The sequence below is a fragment of the Strix uralensis genome, chromosome 5 (assembly GCF_047716275.1).
Source record: "Strix uralensis isolate ZFMK-TIS-50842 chromosome 5, bStrUra1, whole genome shotgun sequence".
NCBI classification, from domain to species: Eukaryota; Metazoa; Chordata; class Aves; order Strigiformes; family Strigidae; genus Strix; species Strix uralensis.
The window spans coordinates 11,551,588-11,573,994 of NC_133976.1; the positions used below are offsets into that span (position 1 = coordinate 11,551,588).

The 22,407-nt window shown below is 38.3% G+C and overlaps 1 protein-coding gene across 1 annotated transcript in view; it reads left to right on the forward strand.

The window, feature by feature from the left end:
- Positions 1-3,489: 3,489 nt before the first annotated feature.
- HGF (hepatocyte growth factor) overlaps positions 3,490-22,407 on the forward strand; it is a 60,851-nt gene continuing 41,933 nt past the window's right edge. The window contains exons 1-4 of the mRNA XM_074869865.1: positions 3,490-3,622; positions 15,732-15,897; positions 20,608-20,720; positions 21,308-21,422. Of these exons, the coding sequence (XP_074725966.1) occupies positions 3,547-3,622; positions 15,732-15,897; positions 20,608-20,720; positions 21,308-21,422 (470 nt within the window). The 5' untranslated portion in view covers positions 3,490-3,546. The remainder of the gene's footprint in view (positions 3,623-15,731; positions 15,898-20,607; positions 20,721-21,307; positions 21,423-22,407) is intronic.

Sequence of the window (22,407 nt, forward strand, 5' to 3'; positions counted from 1 at the left end):
ACGAGTCCAGCTGGGGCTCTGTCTGCAGTGCCTCAGCAAGTATTGACACCTGGCATGTGATGTAGCTCTGCTTAAACTCTGCCTTTCCCAGCAGTGTTGAATCTCACAGTCCATACCTCAGTCTTTTCCCTTTCTAGTCTCAAGCTCAGTTTACAAAAAAAGACAATAAAAAATTATCCTGCTGGAAATGTGGAGCACAATTACTTGATTTAAACTTCTCAGGCAGCCTGAGACTTTTTTATCAATCAACTCAGCATTGAAGAATAATCACTACATGCACTTGCTTATTTTATTGGGTTTATTATCCAATAGGACCTTAACAGAGTGATATGTATACCAGATAAATCAAGAAGTAAAAAGGTTTATTTTGAACACAAGAGGTGATTCATATAATAGATGCTGGTTCATTTAGAAAAGTTTTTTTTTAAAGCTAATTGTGACTTGGTATTACTCTGTGTGTGTGTGAAGATTCCTGCGAAAACTGTGAATATCTAGCATTTCTGAATAGCAAGTTACATCTGAAAAACAGATCCAGCTGTGGTTATGGTCAGAAAAGGGAATATAAAAATAGCAGTTTCTATGTATTTGGTCATGTCTGCTTACTTTTCCAACCAAAATAAAGTTTTCATACTTTTTTACTCATGTAGGCAGTCCAGAGCAAATACATCTTTGGTAAATTGTGCAGTAACTCTTTTCTTTTTAGAGATCTTCTACAGAAACGTTATGCTAATTTCCTAATGCAGAGCTACACTGATTTGAAAGTCAGGTTATCGGGGCAAGTTTGCATAGCTGCCAAAAAAAATAGAAGGAAAAAGAAAAGATGACCAAAAATCCCTACTCTCAGCTAAGCCCCAAAAACAGAAAAAGAGAAAGAGATTTATAGGTCAGGAAACATGCCCTCAAAAGGTCAGAAAACATAACAGAATATTCTTGCACAAAACCTACAACTTTTGATTATCGTATTTAGATCTTTAGTTTCTCAACATGGAATTCTTTTTGAAAACTTAAGCATGAAATGCAATTTTTGCAGCCTTCCTTCATACTGAAATTCATTTCAAGGTAAAATTTGATAGAACTGAACTAAAATATTATGCTTCAGTTGTAAAATACATGGGGCAAGAAGACACAGAAAAAGGATCATACTACATTTCGCAGTATATGATGCGGGACGAAAGCGCATTTTCCTTTCCCAGATCCAGATGCAAACCTTTGTCTTGACTGCCTACAAATAGAGCATCTGAATATAGCATCTAAAGGATATTTCCCTTTCTAATCGCCCTTCTGTCCCTGGACCCCCACCCATGTGCCCTAGTTTCCACTGATACAGGGATTATGTAAAAGGCAGAGGTATTCTTCAGCAGGTCCCCAAAATTGGACAAATGGAGAACCAGGACTACAGAGTTGCACCTGCCCAGCATAATATATGCAGCCAAAGAAGCTTATGCCCATGACTTGAGCTCTCAAGCAGAACTGCAGATACATCATGAATAATACACAGGACTATGTATTAATAATAGGAATCTATGTAGAAAAATATTTTCTCCATTAGGGAGCACCCTAGTCCTCAAGAGACACAACAGAAACCTTCCTAAAATTCAGGACAAATCTGACTTCAGGCCAAATACTCCCCTCAGGGAAGTCAGCGGCAAAAAAATCTACTTGGCTTTAATGGCGCATGATTTTGTGCTTTATACAAAAAAAGGTCACTGCTCACATCCACGGACAACAAATCAAATATATTTGGTTAACAGAATGTGGCTATTTTGGGCTCTGCATGGTGCTATGATTATTTTGGTGTATATTGTTTATATTTATGTCTATCTTTAAGCACGGGGAGAAAAACAGAAAACAAAACCTAAGTGAGATATCCGTGTTATATCAGTTGCAGTGGACAAGGATCTCACACAAGGTCATTGACCAGTGGAATACATTTTATCTGTTCTCAGGTTGTGCATCTCTAAGGAACTCTTGTAAATTAACTTTTATTCTTGGGAGAAAAACAAGGACAGCAAAAAAAGCCCCTTAGAAATAATTTTCATTCTGCAGATTTCAGAAAGTATTTTTCTTTTTTCTCACATAACTGTGTTTTTCCTGTAATGTCAAATGTTCAAAATATTTTCTTCACAGATTCCCTCTCAACTCCTTTCTGTCCCCTTTCTTTCACTTACCAGGACAGTAATTCCCAAATCAAAATTTTATGTTTTGCTACTGGGCATAAGTTGGGTGGAAAAAAAAATATGTTGGGAATATAGGGAAAAATTGAATAAAAGTTAACAATGAACATTTGTGGCTTGGGAAACAACCCATTTTTAAGAAAAGCTGTTTCACTCAAAGGTGTTTATCAGCAGTATGGATAGTAAGTCTGGTCAAAGGAGTCTGGGCTGGAGAAGGAGACCCGTTTTCTGACTCACATGGCACAGGGCCACATGCAGGTCTCTGGTTTATTTGTGGAAAATGGAGGGATACAGTTTCCTGTGTTGTCACACACTCATGCTGTAGACAGTAGGTGGGTGCATGGGAGAAACGAGCAGTTTGAATTAATGCAGAACTTTTCCTGAAGTGTTTATTTTTGATCACTTGTGTGTCACAAAGGCTGGTCTCATGACTTCAAACAAAAACCAATGCCATTGCTTCCATGAGGTTAAAATGAAGTGCGATAGAAGAATTACAACCACTTTGCCTGTGACAGAAGGAAGGTCAGGCCTCGCTTTGGACTGAAGGTTGTCTCCATGGAGCGACACCAGACAGCTGATACTTGACCTTTAGTTTCCCCAGAGTTGCCACAATTTTGGGGAAGTGGCATTTGTCAGATCGCCAAAGAGGGTGATGGAAAGGCCAGGCTGGTGGCCGGAGGCAGCCATGGGCAGGTTGGAGGAGCAGTGTTTCCTTACTGGGTAATTGGCCTTGCTTTGTCCCTGGCCATTGGGGTGGGGGGGTCCTGCTGAAACGGATATGGATGAGGGTACTGCCTGGGGATGGGGCCGAGGGGCAGGTGGAGAAAGGGCGAGGTTCTGAAGGGAGATATCTGCAGGGCGGGAGAGGTTTGTTCTGGTTGAAGCCAAGAGGGCAAAGAAGGCTGTGGGACCAGGAGGGGCTGGAGGCTCCGGGTGGCTGCACAGCAGCAGACACCAGCTCGGGGGCAAGAGCTGGGGGCCCCGTCCCGTCCCGTCTGCTCCTCCTGAGCCCCTGAGGGACGGAGGGAGGGAGAGAGAGAGGCAGGGGAGAAGGAGGGAGGGAAGGATGGAGGGAGGGATGCAGCGATGAGAGCCCTCTCCCTGGGCTGGCTGCGGGGCGGGAGGGGAGGCAGCTCTTGGGGAGGGGAGGAGGAGAGGAGGCAGAGAGGGGATGTTGTTAAACAGTTTCTTACCGTAAGAGGGAGTTGGGACCCAGATCTTTCCAGTTAATCACACAACAAACTTAGATCATCGCAATAAAAAGCAGCTCGGCTCACTCTGCCTCCTCTAGTGACCGGCTGTGCACAGGGTCCTTCCGAGGAGCCATCGCCCCTTCTCCTCCCCGCCAGCCGCCGGGGGGGCCGCCAGCACCATGCGGGCCACCCAACTCCTGCCAGCCTTGCTGCTCCATCAGCTGCTGCTGCTTCCCACCACCGTCCCTGGGGCAGGTTAGTTCTTCTACCACTTCGCTAGTGACCCCCCTCAACCTCACAGCTGCATCATTTTCCCTCGCCGTGGCGAGGGTGGGTGCTCGGGGCGCTGCACCGGGCGCACTCCCCGCAGGTGGGGCAGGCGGGGAGACCCGGCCAGCTCCTGCCGGCCCGCCGGTGCCCGGCCGGGGGCTGAGGTGCGCCGGTGCCCGCCCAGCGCCTCCGACGCCCGGGGAGGGCTGCGGAGCGGTGCGGAGCGGCGCGGAACGGAGGGGCGGAACGAACGGGACAAGCCGCGCTGTGCCTGCGGCAGCGGGTCCCCGCGGGTCGGCACGGCACGGCACGGCACGGCACGGCACGGCACGGCACGGCACGGCACCTTGGTGCTTGGGGAGGGGTTCGCTCCTCCCCGGGAGAAGGGGACCTCGGGGCTCGCCCGGGACGGGCAGCCCTGGAGACACTGCGAGCGGGAGAAGGAGATCTCATCCGTGCCCATAGGTGCCCCCGGCCGTTATCCGGACACGAACACCTACGCTTAATTTCCAAGTGGTAGAATAAATGTCAAATAACAGAAGTTGACAAGGAATACCCAGAACACAGGCTAGGACGCTGCTGAAAGGGAACGTCCTTGCTGAAGTTCAGCAGCGTGAACATGCTATTTCCAGACTGAAATACTTGTAATTTCATTAGACGTTCCCGATGAAATCCGGGTGGCGGAGGAGGGGGGGAGGAACAAACAATAAGTAATCAAGTGCTGGAAGCTCTTTAGCTGAATTTCTTTCCTGAAGTGTCCCCCTTGGACTGGATATCTGAAGAGCTAGCTCTGTGTTTCTATTGGCCCTCCGGGGAGATGTTTAAGGAAAAAAAAAAAAAAGTTTGCAAAGGTTTCTACAAACCTTTCCTTCCTTCCTTCCGGCAACATTGTTAGGGTCAGACCTTTGCACAAACAGAAACAAAAGACAGCCACGATTCAGGGGAAGGATCTTCCAGGAGCGGGCAGTGCAAGGGCAGGCACATGCAGCCTCTGGGTCCGGGGCAAGGTCTGAGGGCATCAGGCAATGCAGATGGCAAGTGATGTTGATGGCTTCCAAGACATAGCTACATTTTCTAGTTAAAAAATATTTTGAAACAGGATTTCAAAGGAGAATATTTTGTCATCTGAGTGGACAAGTCAAAAAAAGACTGGCAGCATCACGTGCAGTAAAACCTGTCGTTTTTCCTCTACAGTAAGAGTGTGGTTCTGTAGGATGCTGAACATCTCACTAGAGCTTCTGTGCTCAGTCTGCTCAGTGATGATTTTGTTTTCATGGGCATTCTTAGCAGGTGACACAGACGTACAGGCGCTGTGCTACTAGACTTTTCTGAACTCCTGTTCCATGTACACTGCAATTTCCATTTTATGGACATGCGACCTCTTTGAAAAGTGATGACTAGAGCTGGTTAGGAATTTTCTGAGGAAATGGGTTTTTTTACTGGAAAATGCTGATCCATCAAAACTTTTCACAAAAATAATTCCTTTTAAACAGAAACTTTCTTTGGCTTGGTTCCGCTGAGTCAAATGAAAGAGAAATTGCAGAAGACATTCACAATAGCTTGTGGAACCTGTTGTTGAGAAACCGTTGCCTGTGACAGAAACTTATCAATTTATGGGCTAGTTTGAAAAAAAGTAGAGTAAATACACCCCCCAACTTTATTCCATGGGCCAAAGATTCAGAAACTGATCTATAGCCAGGTTCATAAAAAGCTAGGTCATGCTTACTCTCTTGATAGGATGTGTTTCTTGAATGAGGGAAAGTCCTTGACTGTAGGCTTTTAGTGCTGGTCTGTAGTTTACCAAGCTCAATGAATACTTAATCTATCTAATATTCCAACAGGGGAGATTGAAAGAGAGCCTCAGTACTGCCAGGATCAGTAGGCTGATGAATAGGGTTGTGCCCTAACCAATGGGCTCTCCAGTTTAGAGTGGATGGTTCATCTTGATGTGGACGAAAATTAGATTTCCAAAACTTCAGAATTTTTCACAGAGTAGAACTTGTTTTCTGGCCAACTTCTATAGTGACAGCTTCTTGGCAACCCTCCCTTTCTTAACTTTCCTGCCCCACCCACCTTAATATTAATCAATCCTATTGTTTGCTTATGGGCAAGAAAGATGACTCTTACCACATGCTGACATTATACTTACCTTGTTTCTTAAAACTATATGATTTTCAGCAAAAGTGTCTGGGTTTTTACAGTGTAGGCAAGGGAAAGCTGTGCCATTTCCTTCTGAAAGCACATTGATTTCTTTCTAAACATAAATGGTATCTTTGTACAGGACATTGAGTTCTTTTTTATTGGGTTCATTTTAAGAAAGATTAGTATTTGCCTACATATTTATTATTTTTATATATGAAAAATAAGCTAAATGATTAAAATAATTTCAAAACGGGAAAAAAAGAATTATTTTGCTAATGCATGTCCATATTTTTTCTATTACTGTTCTGTCAAAGCTGATTTTAAATGTACCTAATGATGAATGTTATTTCTTCTGTGAATGGATCTTTTAGGTTTGGAATCCCATGCCCTAGATTCTGTGCGAAGACAATATCCTGTGTTACTGAGCTTGCTAACACATTTGGGTTATCTTAATGGGTAAAGAAAAAGGAGGGTGAAGAAAACACCAAGAAATTTTAAAGTTAGCAAGCTGTCCACACTATCAATTTCTGATTTTCTTTTTAACATATAAAAGATAAGACAGTGATTGGTGCAAGATAAATGTGCAAGGTTCCTATAGACTACTTGCCTAGTCATTATCAGTATCCTCTAAGTCTCTGTCACTTGCATTAAGAAATTAGTCTGTAGCTAATAACTTTATCAGGGAGTTTTCTTCCATGTCCAGACATTCTTATTATTCAGTATTCTCAGACAGTATCTCTTTAATAATGTTAATCTAGTGAAACTAAAAATGACTTTTTAATCAAAGCAAAAAATAGATTCGTTTATTGTGAGAGAGTGAATGTTAAAGATTTATTTAAATTTAAGAGATATTATTCTGTGAAAAGACTGTCAGCCAAGTGTATTTATTCAAATTTCTCAGCACTTTCTGTAGCTGGGATGATCTGAAGCAGTTCCTAATGAAGATGTGGGAGTTGCACTTAGTTCCTATAAATAACTATTGCGTAAAAAAAATAAAATAAAATCCCATAGCCATAATCAATGTATGAATGTTGTGTATTCCTGTGGTCTGCATAGCTAAGTATATTTTAAAAATTTAATGTGATTTATACTTCCCCATCCCAGCTGTAGATAATCATTATACTATATACTGTCAACAAAGCGAAATGATACTCTGCCAGTTGGAAGACTGTATTCCTTCTGTTTAATGGAATCCTTTTGGTCCTCAGTGCCAGGGGCTGCTTGTTTTGCTCTCACATGTAGTACAGCACTTACCCTGCTTAACAGATTTTCTGTTTCTATTAATGCCATTTTCATAAGCAACATAGCAGGAGAACGTAGAGTTGAAAGACATGAGATTAAAATGTTGCATAAAACTCTGGAAAATTGTGCACTGAAGTCAAGGAAAGGAAAGCCTCTTATTGGAGGAGCTCATCTGTCATTATTGTAATACTTCAACCGAAGCGAGGGTTAGAAGGGAAATGTGCAGTCTTCCTCAGAGAGTGTAATATCTCCCCTTTGGATCTTTAGGCTGAACATTAGTTTGCCACTTAAGCATTGCGAACTTTTCCAAGGAGATTTGAAAGCAGGATAACTGGGCCTCTTGATGGGTAAAAATTGATGTGGAGAGGAAAGGGTTGCCCTGAACATTTTGCAATTACTTGTACTGGATGAGCATTGGAATTTCACTTTCTCCCCATCAGTGTTGAGGTGGGGTTGAAGGACAGAGGCTAGAAGGCAGCATGGAGGTGAGAAAAGATGGATCATAGACATGAGAAAGGATTGATCTCCACACTTGCTTGGGAGGCATGAATAGTAGGAGAATTAGCATGATGTGAACAAAGATGGTACCTTGCAGTGGGGAAGTATGGCAGCTACAAAGAAATGGGAAGGGGTGAGGACATCCTCGCTGTTATTCCATCATTTCTCTGTAGGTTTTTGTGGCAGTGCCCTTAGAGGATGGTATAGAGCTGTTCCTGAACATGGTTAGTACCTACACGTAAAGCAGCGCTGTGGCAAAGCAGAGGTGGGAACATACTGCAGACTAGTCAAATGTATTGGCAAAATCTAGCTGCAGGAGTTCTCAACGGCTTGTGGGCCTCCACCCATGTGCTGCCTGATGAGCTCTCCATGGCTGGCAGTCCTCAGTGCTGCTGGCCCAGCTGGGAACCGGCTGCTCCCTCCGTCTCCCCTGAGGTCCAGGTCTTCCTACAACTCCCAGCCTTTGGCCAGTAGCACTATTTTTATGTATACAACATGCAGCAAGACTCTCATCACTCCTTACAGGGGCCATTTTGCTGCCCTCAGCAGTCTGTCACTCTGTTTTGCCCAAATCCCTGCCCTGTTTGCCTGTGGTTTTCTCTTTATCTCACACTCCATGCCCGGACATCCTCAGTGGTGTCTGAGACCCTGACGCAAAAGAAGCGCACAACGTGCTGGGTGCCTCGGAGGAGACACCAAATGCTTGTAAAGATTGTGGAATGCAATGTGAAATGGTGGGGATTTAATTCTTGTGCAAAAAGCACAAGAAGACAAATCTTACAAGGGAAAATCCTCTCAGTAATTTAGCCAGAGGTTAGATACAGCAAGTCAGAGTACAAACTGCAGAACATTTGTTTCTGCCAATGGGTCCCAGCATCCTGCTGAGCAGATAACCTTTTCTTGGAAGAAAAAGAGCTGTTCTTTTGCATCTACCATCCAATTTTAGAATATACTATCAGTTGTTAGCATTATCATTAGCTTCTTGAGCTTTCGCGCTGACTATAGGAGAGTATTACAAAGGCAGGACTTAGAATAAACATGAAGCTGGGTTCCAAGTAACATGGCAATCTTTGCAGCTGTTAATAAGGGGTATGCGTGTATGGGGGTGTGTGTGAGTGTTAATATGCAATGTAAAGCCAAAAAGAAATATCTTTTTGCATTTCCTGAATCTGCTCAACAACTAGACTGAAAGCCAATGTAAAAATAAGGAAAAAATTATCTCTGTATTATATATCTATATTTAAAACTACTTTCTAAAAATTGTAGATTTTTTTCCTCATGGCTCTTTTGCCAAGAAAATCAATTTCAGAAGTTAAAATAATCACATCATCCTCAGGATACCTTTCTGAGAAACTATTTAATTGTGACAAACTAGAGATGCCTCCTTGGACAGCTGGTTTTATTTTGGTGACTTTCCATCTATACAGCTGACTGCAGTTTTTATGAGTATGGTTGGTAAACTTCTTTCATGCCAAATTATTGTCTTACATAAATAACCGCATTAAACTTAATCTGGCATCTAAGACTATTCAATCTGCAAAGTTTTCTTCTTGGGCACATTTCAGAATTGTTTCAGTTTCTCATTATGTTGGTCTTTCTTCCTTTCTTTTCTTTTCTTTTTTTTTCTTTTTTTTTTTTTTTTTCCAAATGAGAAGTCATTTGGAAAAGGTGTTCACTTTTTTGCATTCTAGCCAGCAATCTGGACATTTCTGATACTGAAACAGGCATAAGGAGAAGTCAAAGTAAATGAAAGTAAGTTAAAAGTAAGTTAAAAGTGCTGAGCATTAATTCTTTTTCTCAAAGTGACTCTGTTAGAACTTGCGTTAAGAGAGAAAATTGCCATGAATGTATTTGTTTAAAAAGTGCTTCCTAACTATTCTCATAGATAAAAATACTTTCATAACCCTATTAATTATTTTAGTATCAACATTCACCTTTAACATCTTTTCTTTTATTACTGTGACCATTCTGTTAACTTAAGCATGTGGTGTCTGAAACCATTTAGTAACATCTACTTTTACCATCTGGTCAAGTTTTGGTTTTATTTTTTTCTTAATGAAGCCAGTATATTTATGGTGTCATACTGGGGCTTGCACCAATATGCAATTTACCCTTGATGTTTTATATCCTTTGAATAGAATTGTCTTGGAAATACATTACTGAATTTAATTAAAAGTATCCCTTGGACCATGTTTTATAGACAAGTTAAACACCTCACTCCATTTATACACTGTTTTTCAACCCAAGTATGCTGAGAACTGTTACTTTATTTCAAACCCTACTCATTGATTTTGCTTCTTACACAAGCTTTGCCAAATGCAATTTTATGCATATAATTAAACATACTTTATTTTTTATTTTCATATTATATTGTCACTATACTGAGATAAGCATTCAGCTTTGATATCTCTTCTGAAAAGTGTTGTCTGACACTATGATAATCCATGGTTTTGCAGATTTTTTGCTTTGTACATTTTATTGACATCTAACATTTGCTTGTTTCTTTTTTTTCCATTTACATACATACTTGTAAATACATTTGCTTGGGTGTTACCATGCGATTTTTGTAGAGCATGTTATTCCCTGATAAAATGTCTGCTACGTTTCTTGTGTTGAACTGTGATTTTCTACATTTATTTCAGATGTGTTTAAGGTTGTTTTGTTTTGTTTTGTTTTTTTTCTTGAAGATCTTTCATATGATGGTAGATTTCTGATTTCCTACCCCCTCCCCACAGAGTTTTAAATCACATGAAATTCAGCTTGCTCTTTTTTTTTTTTTTTTTATTTTTTTCTAACTCACTGGGGAAATCCAGTTTATTTTGGCTTGCAGTGATGATTGTTTGCAAAATTAAGTTAATAGCTAATCTCATTTTGACATTCTGACCTGGTTATCAATTATAACACAAATAATTCAATCTCTAATTAGTCCATCTGTTAACTGCTCAAGGTCAAGTGACTTAATTTCATTACAAACATGACACAAAATATTAAACAGAGATCTACAATGCTAATTGATACTAAAGAAAGGGACTATGTTTCTTTTATATTTCTGAAATAATTGTGTCACTTCAGATGACCATTTTTCTTCACTGGAATATATTTTGAATTTTCAGTTTCCCTGAGCTTCCTACACAGTGTGTGGACAATTTCTTTTAAAATTTTTCTCCCCAGTGCCATCTTATTTTGTATTTCATTGCTCTGTTTGGAAGGACTGTGGTTGATTCCTGCAGTTCTTTGACAGCATGTACCAGCCTAAGGAATTTAGGTATCTTTTTTTTTTTTTTTCTTGAAGATTTAGTTTATCTCTGATATCTGACAAACATAATGAACTGTGGTGCTGTTATGTGACTGTATTTTTTCCAAAACTGAAAATTATAAAAGGTCTTTTTTCCATCCAGTGTATAAAGACCTGTATCCAACTTAGTTATATCTGTAACTATGATAATACAAAAAAAAAAAATGTTCATTACCCCACACAGTTGAAAGTTTTTCACAACAAAGTAAAAAACTACTTAGTAAGATACTGAAGTTCTGAAAGTGTAAACAAACAGAATAAACAAATAAAACTCTATAGCAAACCATCAAGATTTGATTAAGAATTTTTATTTAAATATAAATCTTTAATTTAAATGTAGTTATCTTTTCATTTGGAAAATTTGGTGTTGAGTTTTAACGTGTTTGTTCTGTATAATAATGTGGGATGCAAAATTAGAAAGAAACAAAAGGAATGAGGCTTCTCACATTATCACAAGACTTCACGATGTGTTTCTTTAAGAAAGCACTATGGCATAGACTAGAGTGAAACTTGGAAACCCTGGAAGCTGACATGCCGAATGCATCATAACTCCTGTTTAATAAAAGCTTTGTAAGAGTCTATGACAAGTCCATAAAAGCAGAGATTTTTCTAGGGGAGACAGCCAGTATGCTCCAGTTGTACTCTGTACGACTACAACTCTGAAGCCTAAATAACATCTATATTAGATAAAGCTGGACTGGCGGCGAAAGGAGAAAGGGATTACAAATGAGGTAGATAAAGTCAGATAATTTCATTGTAAAATTTTGCTGTGAACAATACAAACAGTGTTTTGATCTCATAGTGGAGAAAGATGATCTTTAGGCCTGTTGACCTCCTATATGCCATTTTGATTACCTCAACAATGGTATCATATTGGCTATATTAGTTTTTTACTACTAAACAGTTAATGCAAAACCAAATCCTTTTTGTGATCAAACTAAGACCTAAGGGTCTGAAACTTGACTTGCTTAGGTATTTGAACTCTAAATGACCTGAAATTAGATTATATTATACTGAATTTCTTGACTCTTATATAGCTCAGTATCAGACACTGTTTTCTGCAAGGTGTGATTTTTTAATTGAGGTATAGAACATAATCAGGTAGTTGCAGGACTGAATGGTGTGGTGGTGTGGGAGCCCAAAGTCCTTTTTGGGGTGGGACACAGGACCAGAAGAGAAAAACGAAGCTACTTTGCTGCCATTTTCCCATTAACCCAATGATTAAAAAATATCTGGAGAGAGGAAGAAATCAAAATACAAACATGTTGCTGATTCAAACCTGTTTCATTTGTTAATCAAGAAACTGTCTTAATTTCTATGATATTGAATATTATGACATCCATTACTCTCAGTAGTTGATGTTTTACTGGTCCTATTTTGTATAAATATAAATAAAATTGCTGTTAAGTATGTTCTAGAATGCAAGTACTGCAACCTCCTAGTGAGTTTTCTTACTAAAATGCTGCAGAATGATAATTTTCTTTATCTCTGATTACTGATCTGGCATGGACTGGAACTACTTCAAGGAAAGGTATTGTTGGAAAACTTTTACCCAGATGCTTTATAGTTTGAGCTGTCTCAGTTAATGTTTCATTTCTGAGAAGATTATACAGAAACCTCATATGAAATAGGTAGTAAGGGAACCCAAAGATGAGTTCTTGTAGCTCCAGGTAAATGTCTTTTACTGTGAGGAACTTTTTTTTTTTTTTCAGCAAATATTTAAAAAGAAGTTTATGGAAATGGAAGAGCTCCAGCAGGGAGACTGGAAATTCTAAATGACGTTATGGCGTACTTGTTCAATGCTGCATCCTACTGGAGTAAATGTGGTAGTTCCCATTTCCTTGGACACTGAGCTCTTATTTTTTCTGGTCAGCTAAAGTTGTTATCATGTTAAGAAACAGAAAGAGTCACCATCCTCACGTTTTTGAGCATTTTTTAAAGTCAGCTGAAGAAATATTTTTAGTTAGTGATTGTTTCTGCTGAAGAAAATATGTTGATTCATATTTGACTGGGTTCTTTTGTGTTTGAATCACCTGCTATTTTCAAATTTAAGTGAAATGTCAGACTTCCTTAGTAACATGATATTCAACTACAAGAAACATCAGAGGACCAAATGTCCTGATTAATCAAAATTTAGGAAACTGAAATGAATGGCAATCAAAAATTTGGAACATTAGTTATAGCATATTTTATGATAATTTTTAATGTAGAACATTTCTAGAGCACTATTTGATTTAAGATTTTAATAATAAAAGCACCTATTTGAAGTAAAAAGACTCATTTTTTAATGTATTTTGTTGTTAGAGTTGTAAAAGTAATACTTTTCATTATTTTGATGGTCCTAACAGTCACACCACAAATGCATTTGGCCTTTTGCCTTTTGGATTATAAACAAGTTATAGAACATTGTTGTTTGAAAGCTAAAGTAAATCAGTCTGTTATGAGTTGCTAAATGCAAGATCAAACCCATAATCCTCTTTGGACAACTGCTAGGAAAAGAAGGAAAAAAAAAGCAGAACTGTGAATCATGTTTTTCAGGCAGAACAGAATTTCTTAATTTTTTTAAAATCATATTCTTGCATGCTAGCTCATGAGTTTAAGAAGCTGTTATCATTGGGAATTAAGATAATGACACTTATCAGTAGATGGGAAATGTTAGCATCAGAAACTAAAAGAAAATACTTTGATATTTCTGTACAGATTCTTACCTCCGTTTGAGATAAAAGTCTTGGCTGAGACAACATAGAACCAACAAATATGTCTTGTAAAATAATAGATTGAGAAATTTGCCACAAAATCTTTATAGAAGACTTGTTTTCTGTGGTTGTCCTAAAGAGCAGATGCAAACTTTGGCTGTATCACAGGTACAACAAAAAATAAAGCAGCTTCAATGTAGACACAACAGTTTCCAGTAACAGAGCACTGATACTTAAGTAAAGAGTGTCCTCACAGCATTTCCCTAAACATGATGATACATTTTGGGTGCATGTGCACTGCACAAATGCAAGGCTGAAAATGTTTAAGAGAGCTATGAGTCCCTAACACAGCACCAAAACTATTAACATCTGATCTTTTCATCAAAAGCTTCTTCATATAACGTCGATTTGGAGGTAACTAAATTCTTTTTTCTGAAAATGTTTGTAATTGAAATTAAAACTATGAGCTATTAGGTGCAGGGAAATAGCATAGTTCATTGTCAGCAGCTGAAAAAGAAGGAGTAGGATGGGCTGAAGATTATTTTATAGGAACATTGTAGCAGAAATATTATACTCCTTTGATATTCTTGTTTTTAAAGGTTGAAGCTTGATGAAATCTGATTGGAATGTCTTTGGTGTATTTTTAGGTGTCTTAGGGATAACTCACCACTGAGAGGTGTGATTTAGCTGAATCCAGTGAAAATGTGAGCTCACTTAATGATCAGGATGGAAGTTCTGCAAAGGGAACACCCTTAAGCCCACTTTGACTTTACAATATCTGGAGTTGTCAGTAACTCCTTCAGAGTCTCAGTTATTGCAATTTACAGGGTTATTCTGAGCTTCTGCACAGAGTGCACCAGGCAAATATTTACTGACCTAAGTACACTCTGCACTTGCATGAGGAATTATCTATTCAGGATAACAGAGCACTAGGCTGAGTTTTCATATATTTGAAAGACTCTGGCAAAATTTAATAAATTGATCCTGAACATTCTTGTTTTCTCATTGTTACAGATTCTGTAGAGAAAAATAAAAGGACAGCTGTGAAAACAGTTGCATGGAAAGAAGTTATGAAAAATACTATTACCAACTTTGTACATTAAGGAGGGATTCATTCACCTAACCCTACCTGGATTAGCCATCCAATCCAGAAAGATCATCTGAGATCACTGAGTGAAATAAGAGAAATAGATCCAAAGGACAATTTGTCCTGCCTATATTACTCATCTGTCAGAACAGGGAGAATCACTCTCCAGAGGTACTCATCTGCCTTCACTGACAATGAAGCAGCCTACACTGACAGACCGGTTTCTATGGAAAAAAAAACCAAAACCAAACATACATATTGGAAAAATTGTGGGTTTTTCTTGCAAAAATCAAAGACTTTTCCTTGTACTTTAGCCAAACATCTCTAGCCAATCTACCATGCTGTTTTATATTCTTTCCTCTGGACATTTCAATAGAGACATGAAAAACAGATCAGTGAGTTCCTTTTTGCAGAAACCTTTGTAGCAGTACAGACTATTTCTGTGCTATGGCTCCTGCCTCCCCTCATCTTCTCTTCTGTAGGCTAACAGCTCTAATTCAGTCACACCTAAAGTGGACATAATACTTGCACTAAGTCTTTACTGGGGCAGAGGAAGGACAAATGATTATTTTGTGCCGCTTCCAGGCTCCACTTCTTTTCACAATTTGTGACAAAAAGTTTGTTGTTTTAAAAACAGTGTATCACATTCAGATCATGATTCTCTATGACTTTTAGATCCTCTTCCTTCTGATTGTAACTACATTCTGTCCATCCAAAAAAGACCTTTGTTCATCTTCTTCACTTGAGTTTTTCATAGAAATATTTATAAGATCTCAGATTATTATTGTCAGACATATTTTGGGGGTTCTGAAAACATTTTACAAAGGGTGAAAAACTTTCCTCTTACCCTTTTTTAGCATTATACAAGTCTTTATTTGAAATTAATTTTGCTATAATTCCTACTATTCCTGTTTTTGAGAATGGAGATCACCATCTACAATAATCAGTTCTTTTCAACTATCTGTTTGTACCTTATTTTTGTGAATTTCTCTCTGCTTTAGGTACCAATGTTCCTATAATTCCTAATAAATATTATTCATATCTAATGCATATTTAACCTCAACACTCTTCTTTACAGTGTTTTTTTTTTTTTTTGTCTTTTTTTTCTCTTTTTCTTCTTTGCTTCTTTCTTAGAGGGTAAAGGAAAAAGGAGAAATCCTCTTCATGACTTCAAAAAAACCGGAGAGTTGATGCTCATTAAAGTAAACAAAACATTGGAAGTAAAAACCAAGCTGTTAAATACCACTGAGCAATGTGCCAAGAGATGCAGCAGAAACAAAGGCCTTTCGTTCACTTGCAAGTAAGTTATGTATCTCTATTATTGTTTTTCTCCTAATGGAACCTATATAACACCCTTTGACCAAAGGTCTCTGTAATTGTCACCAGTGGTAGATTGTACTGAAGACAACCTAAAGACTGCTTTTTGGTTTCCATGATCTTGTTCTACCTGTCCAGAGAGTGTCTGTCTTTTCTGAAGCTTTGTTTGAGTTATTCTGTCTTCTCAGCTTGTCCAATCCGTAATCTTTTTCAAAACATAGCTAAAAAAATGTACTCATGTTAAGATGTGGATGACTTGTGCTGCACTGTAGTGTTCGGTGAACATTTCTGAGATTTTTATGTCTCTTATAAAACAGTTATTGTCACACATCACAGCTGCAGTATTTCAGCACCACTTCAGACCATATTCTGTCTTCATTCTTTGCACATTACTCCTGCTGAAATCAATGGGAACCTCACACATGGAGCACAGACACATACACTGCTGAAGTTCACTGGCAAGTACTACGAATCTGATACAATGGAATCAAACCTTCTGGGCTGCACAGTCATTACGAGTATTGATAGCTATTCTTCAGCATCTGCTGTCTCTTAGAAACACATCATACAGCTGATTGCTTGTCTGTCTTGTACATATTCTCTACTATTTTTTGGAACAAATCACTATTACTCTTCCCATGTATTAGACTTAAATTATCCCCTTGGCCTCTCTTAGTCTAGACCATTAGCAATAAATGAAAGGACATGAATGCATGAGAATCTTTGAGACTGGATGACTGGCCTAAATGTGAGCCTGATCCTGAACCATAAAAAGGTTTTGACAATCGCTACAAATGAAAGCTAAATCAGATGCGATAACAAAAGCTCTTCCTTGGCAGAAAAGGTCCTTGACTGTAATTTAATCCTTCTTTAAGCCTTTAATTCCAGTGTTGCAAGATCTAATATGTATTGTTTTGTACTTTGGCTATTTATATGTGTGAACAATGAGCAGAGTTTACTTATTTCTTTTTGAAAATATTTTCCAGGCACCAATATTTTTCACATGGTACAAGCCACTCCTTTTCCTATTGGCAGAGCTTCCACTGATATCATTGCCAAGGGGATCAGGTTGTATTCAATAAAGCAAGAGATCCTTGAGTTCTGATGGTCAGCAGCAAGGAATATTGTAAGATTAGGTTTCACAGTGTAAAAAAATTCTGAATGATGCCAAGCAAACAACAATTCTGTGTTCCAACATCTGCTTAGTAAAATTGTCTCAGGCTAGTTGTAGCTGCTCTGTATGGTATGACTTGTGTTCTGAAAATAAAAAGTAAGTTAATATATTTGTTGAATTTATTTTACATAAATAGAATCTCTCTGAATTTTTAAAATTTTCTCATTTGTGAAGAATTTTTTTTTCTATTAGGACAGTGTCTGATGGATTCATTAAGGGGCAAATTCTCCCTGCCGTAATCAATCAATAAAGCAACATAGAGGAGCCATGAGGGACTTTGAGAGCACAGCTTGAAAGAGTCCTACTCACAGACAGCAGAATTGCAATCAGTCATGTAATTATTTTGCATTGAAGTTCAAAAAGAATTACAAATCTGACTACTCATGTTCTGAATTTCCAATTTTCCCTGACACATTTTCAACAAGTCCAGCAGCAGAGGTGTAGGTGATAAGGTCTTGCATGTTCTAGTACTATGTAGTAAAGCAAGATGGATTTTCTGTATCTGGGAACATTCTCATGGCTTCCAATTTGGTCCCAGATGAGTCCTGTTGTAGTGTGCATAGTTCTTTGATGCTACTGTAAACACATATGTGACATGTGTTCCCTTTTAAAGGAACCACTGATTACTAATGTTTCCCTTCTATTCCTAGGATCCCCAGTCTTTAACTTCATACCAGCATATGATTACTACAAGGTGAAATTTGTTGCCAACTTAAATTAAAACCAATTAGTTTCTGCTTACTGTGGGAGCATTCTAAAATAAGAGAAGTAACACAAAATGGCATTTTAAATACTTGAAATATAAAGCTTGGATTTTGCTTTGGTTATTGATGTTTTCATGGCTTGATTCTGATACTCCATATCCATGCAGTAGTTCTCCATCACCTGGAGCATCAGTACCACAGCACTGATATTTTATTTTCTAGATGCAAACTCTATTTGTTTAAGTATTAAGATCTAATAAAATAGAAATACTTTGTAACATAATTGTGACAATACCACTGGGAGCAGCAACACCTGGATCTGTGCCCTGTGAGGTACACAAGCAGGAAGAGGGTTGGGATTCTTTTCCGCCAGAAAGTGGTAAAGTAGCAGATTCCAGTCACTACAGACTTATAAAAGACCAGCCACTCCTTATTTTCGGGGCGGGGGGGGGGGGGGGGGGGGGGGAGCGGAATTAAGACAACTTTTGATTTACTTATGGTAAGTTTCTGTATCACTTGCAAGTAAATTTTAAGTATTATATTTGATAATCATTAATCCTTGTTGTTAACTCTGACACCTTTTTGTTGGAGTTAATATATGTCATTTCCCAGAATGGACCTTTCCTCTTTTCCCTTGCTATCGTGCTTGGACAGACCTTGATCATTTCCAACTGAGTTACAAGATCCTTACCTAGACTTGTTTCTTCGTAATACTATTCCTAAAATCCCCCATCAAAGTACCCCTTAGATTCACTTACCTTGTCTTTTTGACTTCATAACTCTGTGCATCATTTTCTGCCTTCCCTATCAACTTTATTAACATGCTCCTAAGCTGTTCTTATTCCTTTATTTCATCACCATTTGCAGTCTATTACTCCCACTGTTTTGCTTCAGTCATCCTTGCAGCTTTTTCCACTACATTTCTTATGGATGAGAAAAAGATAGTATAGTTACTATTTTCTTGGTTATGCAGATGACTTTTGCAGATATATCACTTCCTTACCTACAAAGCAGTGCCTGTCTTATCCTTTGTTATCTACTTAATTTCTGGAGTGTCTTTGTATTTACACAGAAAGGGATTCCAGTATAGACCACAGGATTCCAGTATCTAATCAGAAAATCTACCAGCTACCTCAATACAAATAGCAACAACAAAAATTGCCGAGATAGGCAGTATCAGTAGAAGAAAGTCAAAGAATTTTCTTAAATATGTTGACTTCGGAAGTGTAAAAACCCTCCAGATTTGGGTCCAAGAAAAGATTGCTAGAAACTTTTATGTGCAGAAGTGGCTGAAACCAAAAGGCAACTGAAAGGCAAAAACTGAAAGAAATGTTTGTAAACAGTGCATTTTGCATTCCCACTTTAGGAGGGAGGAGGGGAAAAGAGAATGTGATTGGAAAGGCAGGAAAGGTCAAGGATATTTTTGTGAAGATAGAGTTAGAGGCACTTGGATACGCTCATATTTGAGAACTAGCCAGGAGAGAACAGAAGGCTGAACAAGGGCAGAAGGATGAAGGTTAGCAGGTTGGAAACATTTGGAGTCAACAGAGTAGAGAGAGCAGTTGGATGAAAAATCTGTTTGGTGATGGAAACGATAATGAAGAGGATGTTTGAAAGAGAGAAGAGCAGGGAGGTTGGATAGGATCTTGTAATATTTTTAACTGAAGCCAGCAAGATCTCACACAGAAAAACTTGTATGATGAGAGGGGAATTAAATGAAGATCAAAGAGCTTTGAGTTGGGGGATGTAGTACTCAGGAATATGGCACAGCAAAAGTTCGGATGAAGTGCAGGAAATCTGCGTGTCTTTTGGATATTATCAAGTACTACTAAAACGCCTTCTCAGGTCAAAATAAGGTTTGAGATGACTGACAGAAATGTGGACTTTGTGGTGGGCTAGAGACAATAGTATCATGTCAATGATTTGTTCTACTGAAAAATTAAGGGAAAAAGTAATTTCCAATGGTTTTGGTTGGGTTTTTTTTTTGTTGTTTTTTATTCCTTTCCTTATTGGAATAACTGTTGTCTCCACACAGGCTATGAGCTGTGTTTTTAAAATCTTTTAAAATAGTTTACCTACACTTAAGGAATTTCCTTTCAAAATGATGTTAGGAGATAAAGGTCTGCACATTTCATTTAAAATATTGAAAGAAAGTGTTTTTACTCTTCTGATTTCTGTTTGTCTTTCTTGCCCCCCTCCACTCAATTCAGCACACATTGTCCTCTATCATTGAAAGCAGTTAAAAATAAGAGAGAAAAAAAAAAACAAAACAAAACAAAAGCAAAACAAGGACAAGCTGTAAGTACACTATCACAGTTTAGATTATTCATAAAAATAAAAATAATCTTGTTTTTGAACAGCTCTGTTGTTCTAAGCAAGAAAAAGACTCCTTGTGCTTGAATTTTCCTTAAGCCATCAGTGGGAGATACTTAACTATTTCAGAGGTATATTGTAAGCACAGTAAGAACGTTTTAGAGTCTTCGTCTTTTTCCCCCAGAAAGCAACACAACTGCGGACACAAATGTTGTCTCAGTCACATTCATCTCACTTTTAAAATAAAGATCTTTAATGACAAGGGAACTCTTAGATTAGTGTGAACAACCAAGTTGGTATTTAATGTAATGGCCACATCAATTTAATTTCTTTGTTTCTTTGTTCTTGTCAGCACAGTTGTGGGTTTAAATAGTAATTTGGGCTGTTTCTCTGACATTCCCAGTAAAAATAAATCTGATGTCATTGCATGCTCCTTGGCAGGCCATGTGTCATTATTATAAACCACACAGAGATTTTTTTCTCATCCAGAATTTCTTTGCAGGGCCTTTGCTTATGACAGAGTTACAAAACGATGCCATTGGTTATCCTTCAACAGCTTGACAAATGGTGTGAGAAAGAAGCAAGACCATGCGTTTGATCTCTATGAAAAGAAGGGTAACTGATTTATTTACTGATTTTGTTTTTCCAGCTTTGGAGGGAGAAAAAAGATTAAGTCAGTGAGTGACTTTTTGGCTGTAGGAGCATTCTGGACATGGGATGGTTTTATGCATTCTGAAAGCTGCATCCTACAAGTTTATTTACAAATATCCTGGTTTTGCTGTCATGCAAGTTTGTCTACATACTTCCTCTTGCTCAGTTTTCCAACCTACATATTTGCCTACCATCATATATACTAGTCTGAATTACTACCTCAGTTTACTACTTAAAAGCTCAGTTGTATGAGTTACTGTTGACTTACTGCTTTTATTTACCTCATTAATGAGTGGGGGATTTAAGTTCTCAGACATGGACTTCTGGTCAATCAGACACTTAGGAAACATTTTCAGTAGCTTTCTTTGGGAAGTCAGAGATCAATATTTTGAAAAAAAGTGACAAGAATGTATGTGGACAATTAAACAGTATTTTTAATAATTATTTAAAGGTTATCAAAAATGCAGTATTTTTATGTGAAAACTGATGTTGAGCTCTAATTTTAAATACATTAAGCAAACCCCTGATTTTCTTCTTTTTTCTTTCAATAGACTATGTCAGGAATTGTATCATTGGAAAAGGAGCAGACTACAAAGGAACGATATCGGTTACCAAAAGTGGTATCCAGTGTCAAGCCTGGAATTCAATGATCCCCCATGAGCACAGGTAAGAGTTCAGGAGCAGAGACAATGGGAATAGTGCTCAGACAGTTTCCATAAAGCATGGTTTTACTTATTAGCAGACAAAGAATTTATGAGAAAACTGACCTTAGACAACAAAGTCTCCTAGGTGTATTGCCTTTCTGCAAGAGATGCCATTCTCCAGATCCCAGAAAATCCTTACTTTCTTGGACTTGCTCCAAAGAGATCTCTCCTAATGCCAGCCTGTGTGTCTGGATCCCTTCCTTTCCTGTGTCAGTTTTTTTAGCTGTTTATATTCTTTTGATCTCTTATCATCTACTGGCAGAAAAAAAACCCATCTGTGTAACTTCAGCCTAGGGTCTGGAAGTTTATCTCTGTTTTCTAATAAACTCCCAGGAAATTGGTAATTTAAAAAATATTAGGAAGCAAAGGGTATTAGGGATAGTAACCCACCTATTTAATCAATATATTTTTTTTGTTACTCTATTTTGCATAGTTACTATTGACTATTATTTGTAGAGTATGTTAAACTCTAAAGCTCTTAGACCAGGTAACAAATACATGGAAAGGACTGAACAGATTTGTTGAAATCCTTTCCTTTAGATCATATGAGCAACAACTAAAGGCTGATGCAGCAGGTATGGGACTTAACTACTGAGTTTAAGACCTGATATAGGGAGCAACTGAGGCCATAGCTACACCTCGAGAGTAGACTTAGTTCAACTATATTGTCTAAGGAAAAGGAGAAGAAAGCCAAAAACCAAAGCCAGTAAGAGTAATGGTAAAAAAAGATTTAACCATGACAAACTTTGCTGGACTATGAAGTACTGGTCTATTCTTTGATCATTTCTCTTTCAGCCTTTTTGTATTGGCTTTAGCCATTTAGATAATAAACCCTTAAGAGCCAAAAATGAAGAGCCCTCTCAACCATAAGCTTCCTATCCCCATTGCTGCCTATTGCTCTGGACTCCCAGCATCAGAACTTTGTTTAGGAGGAGCCAAGCTGGAGA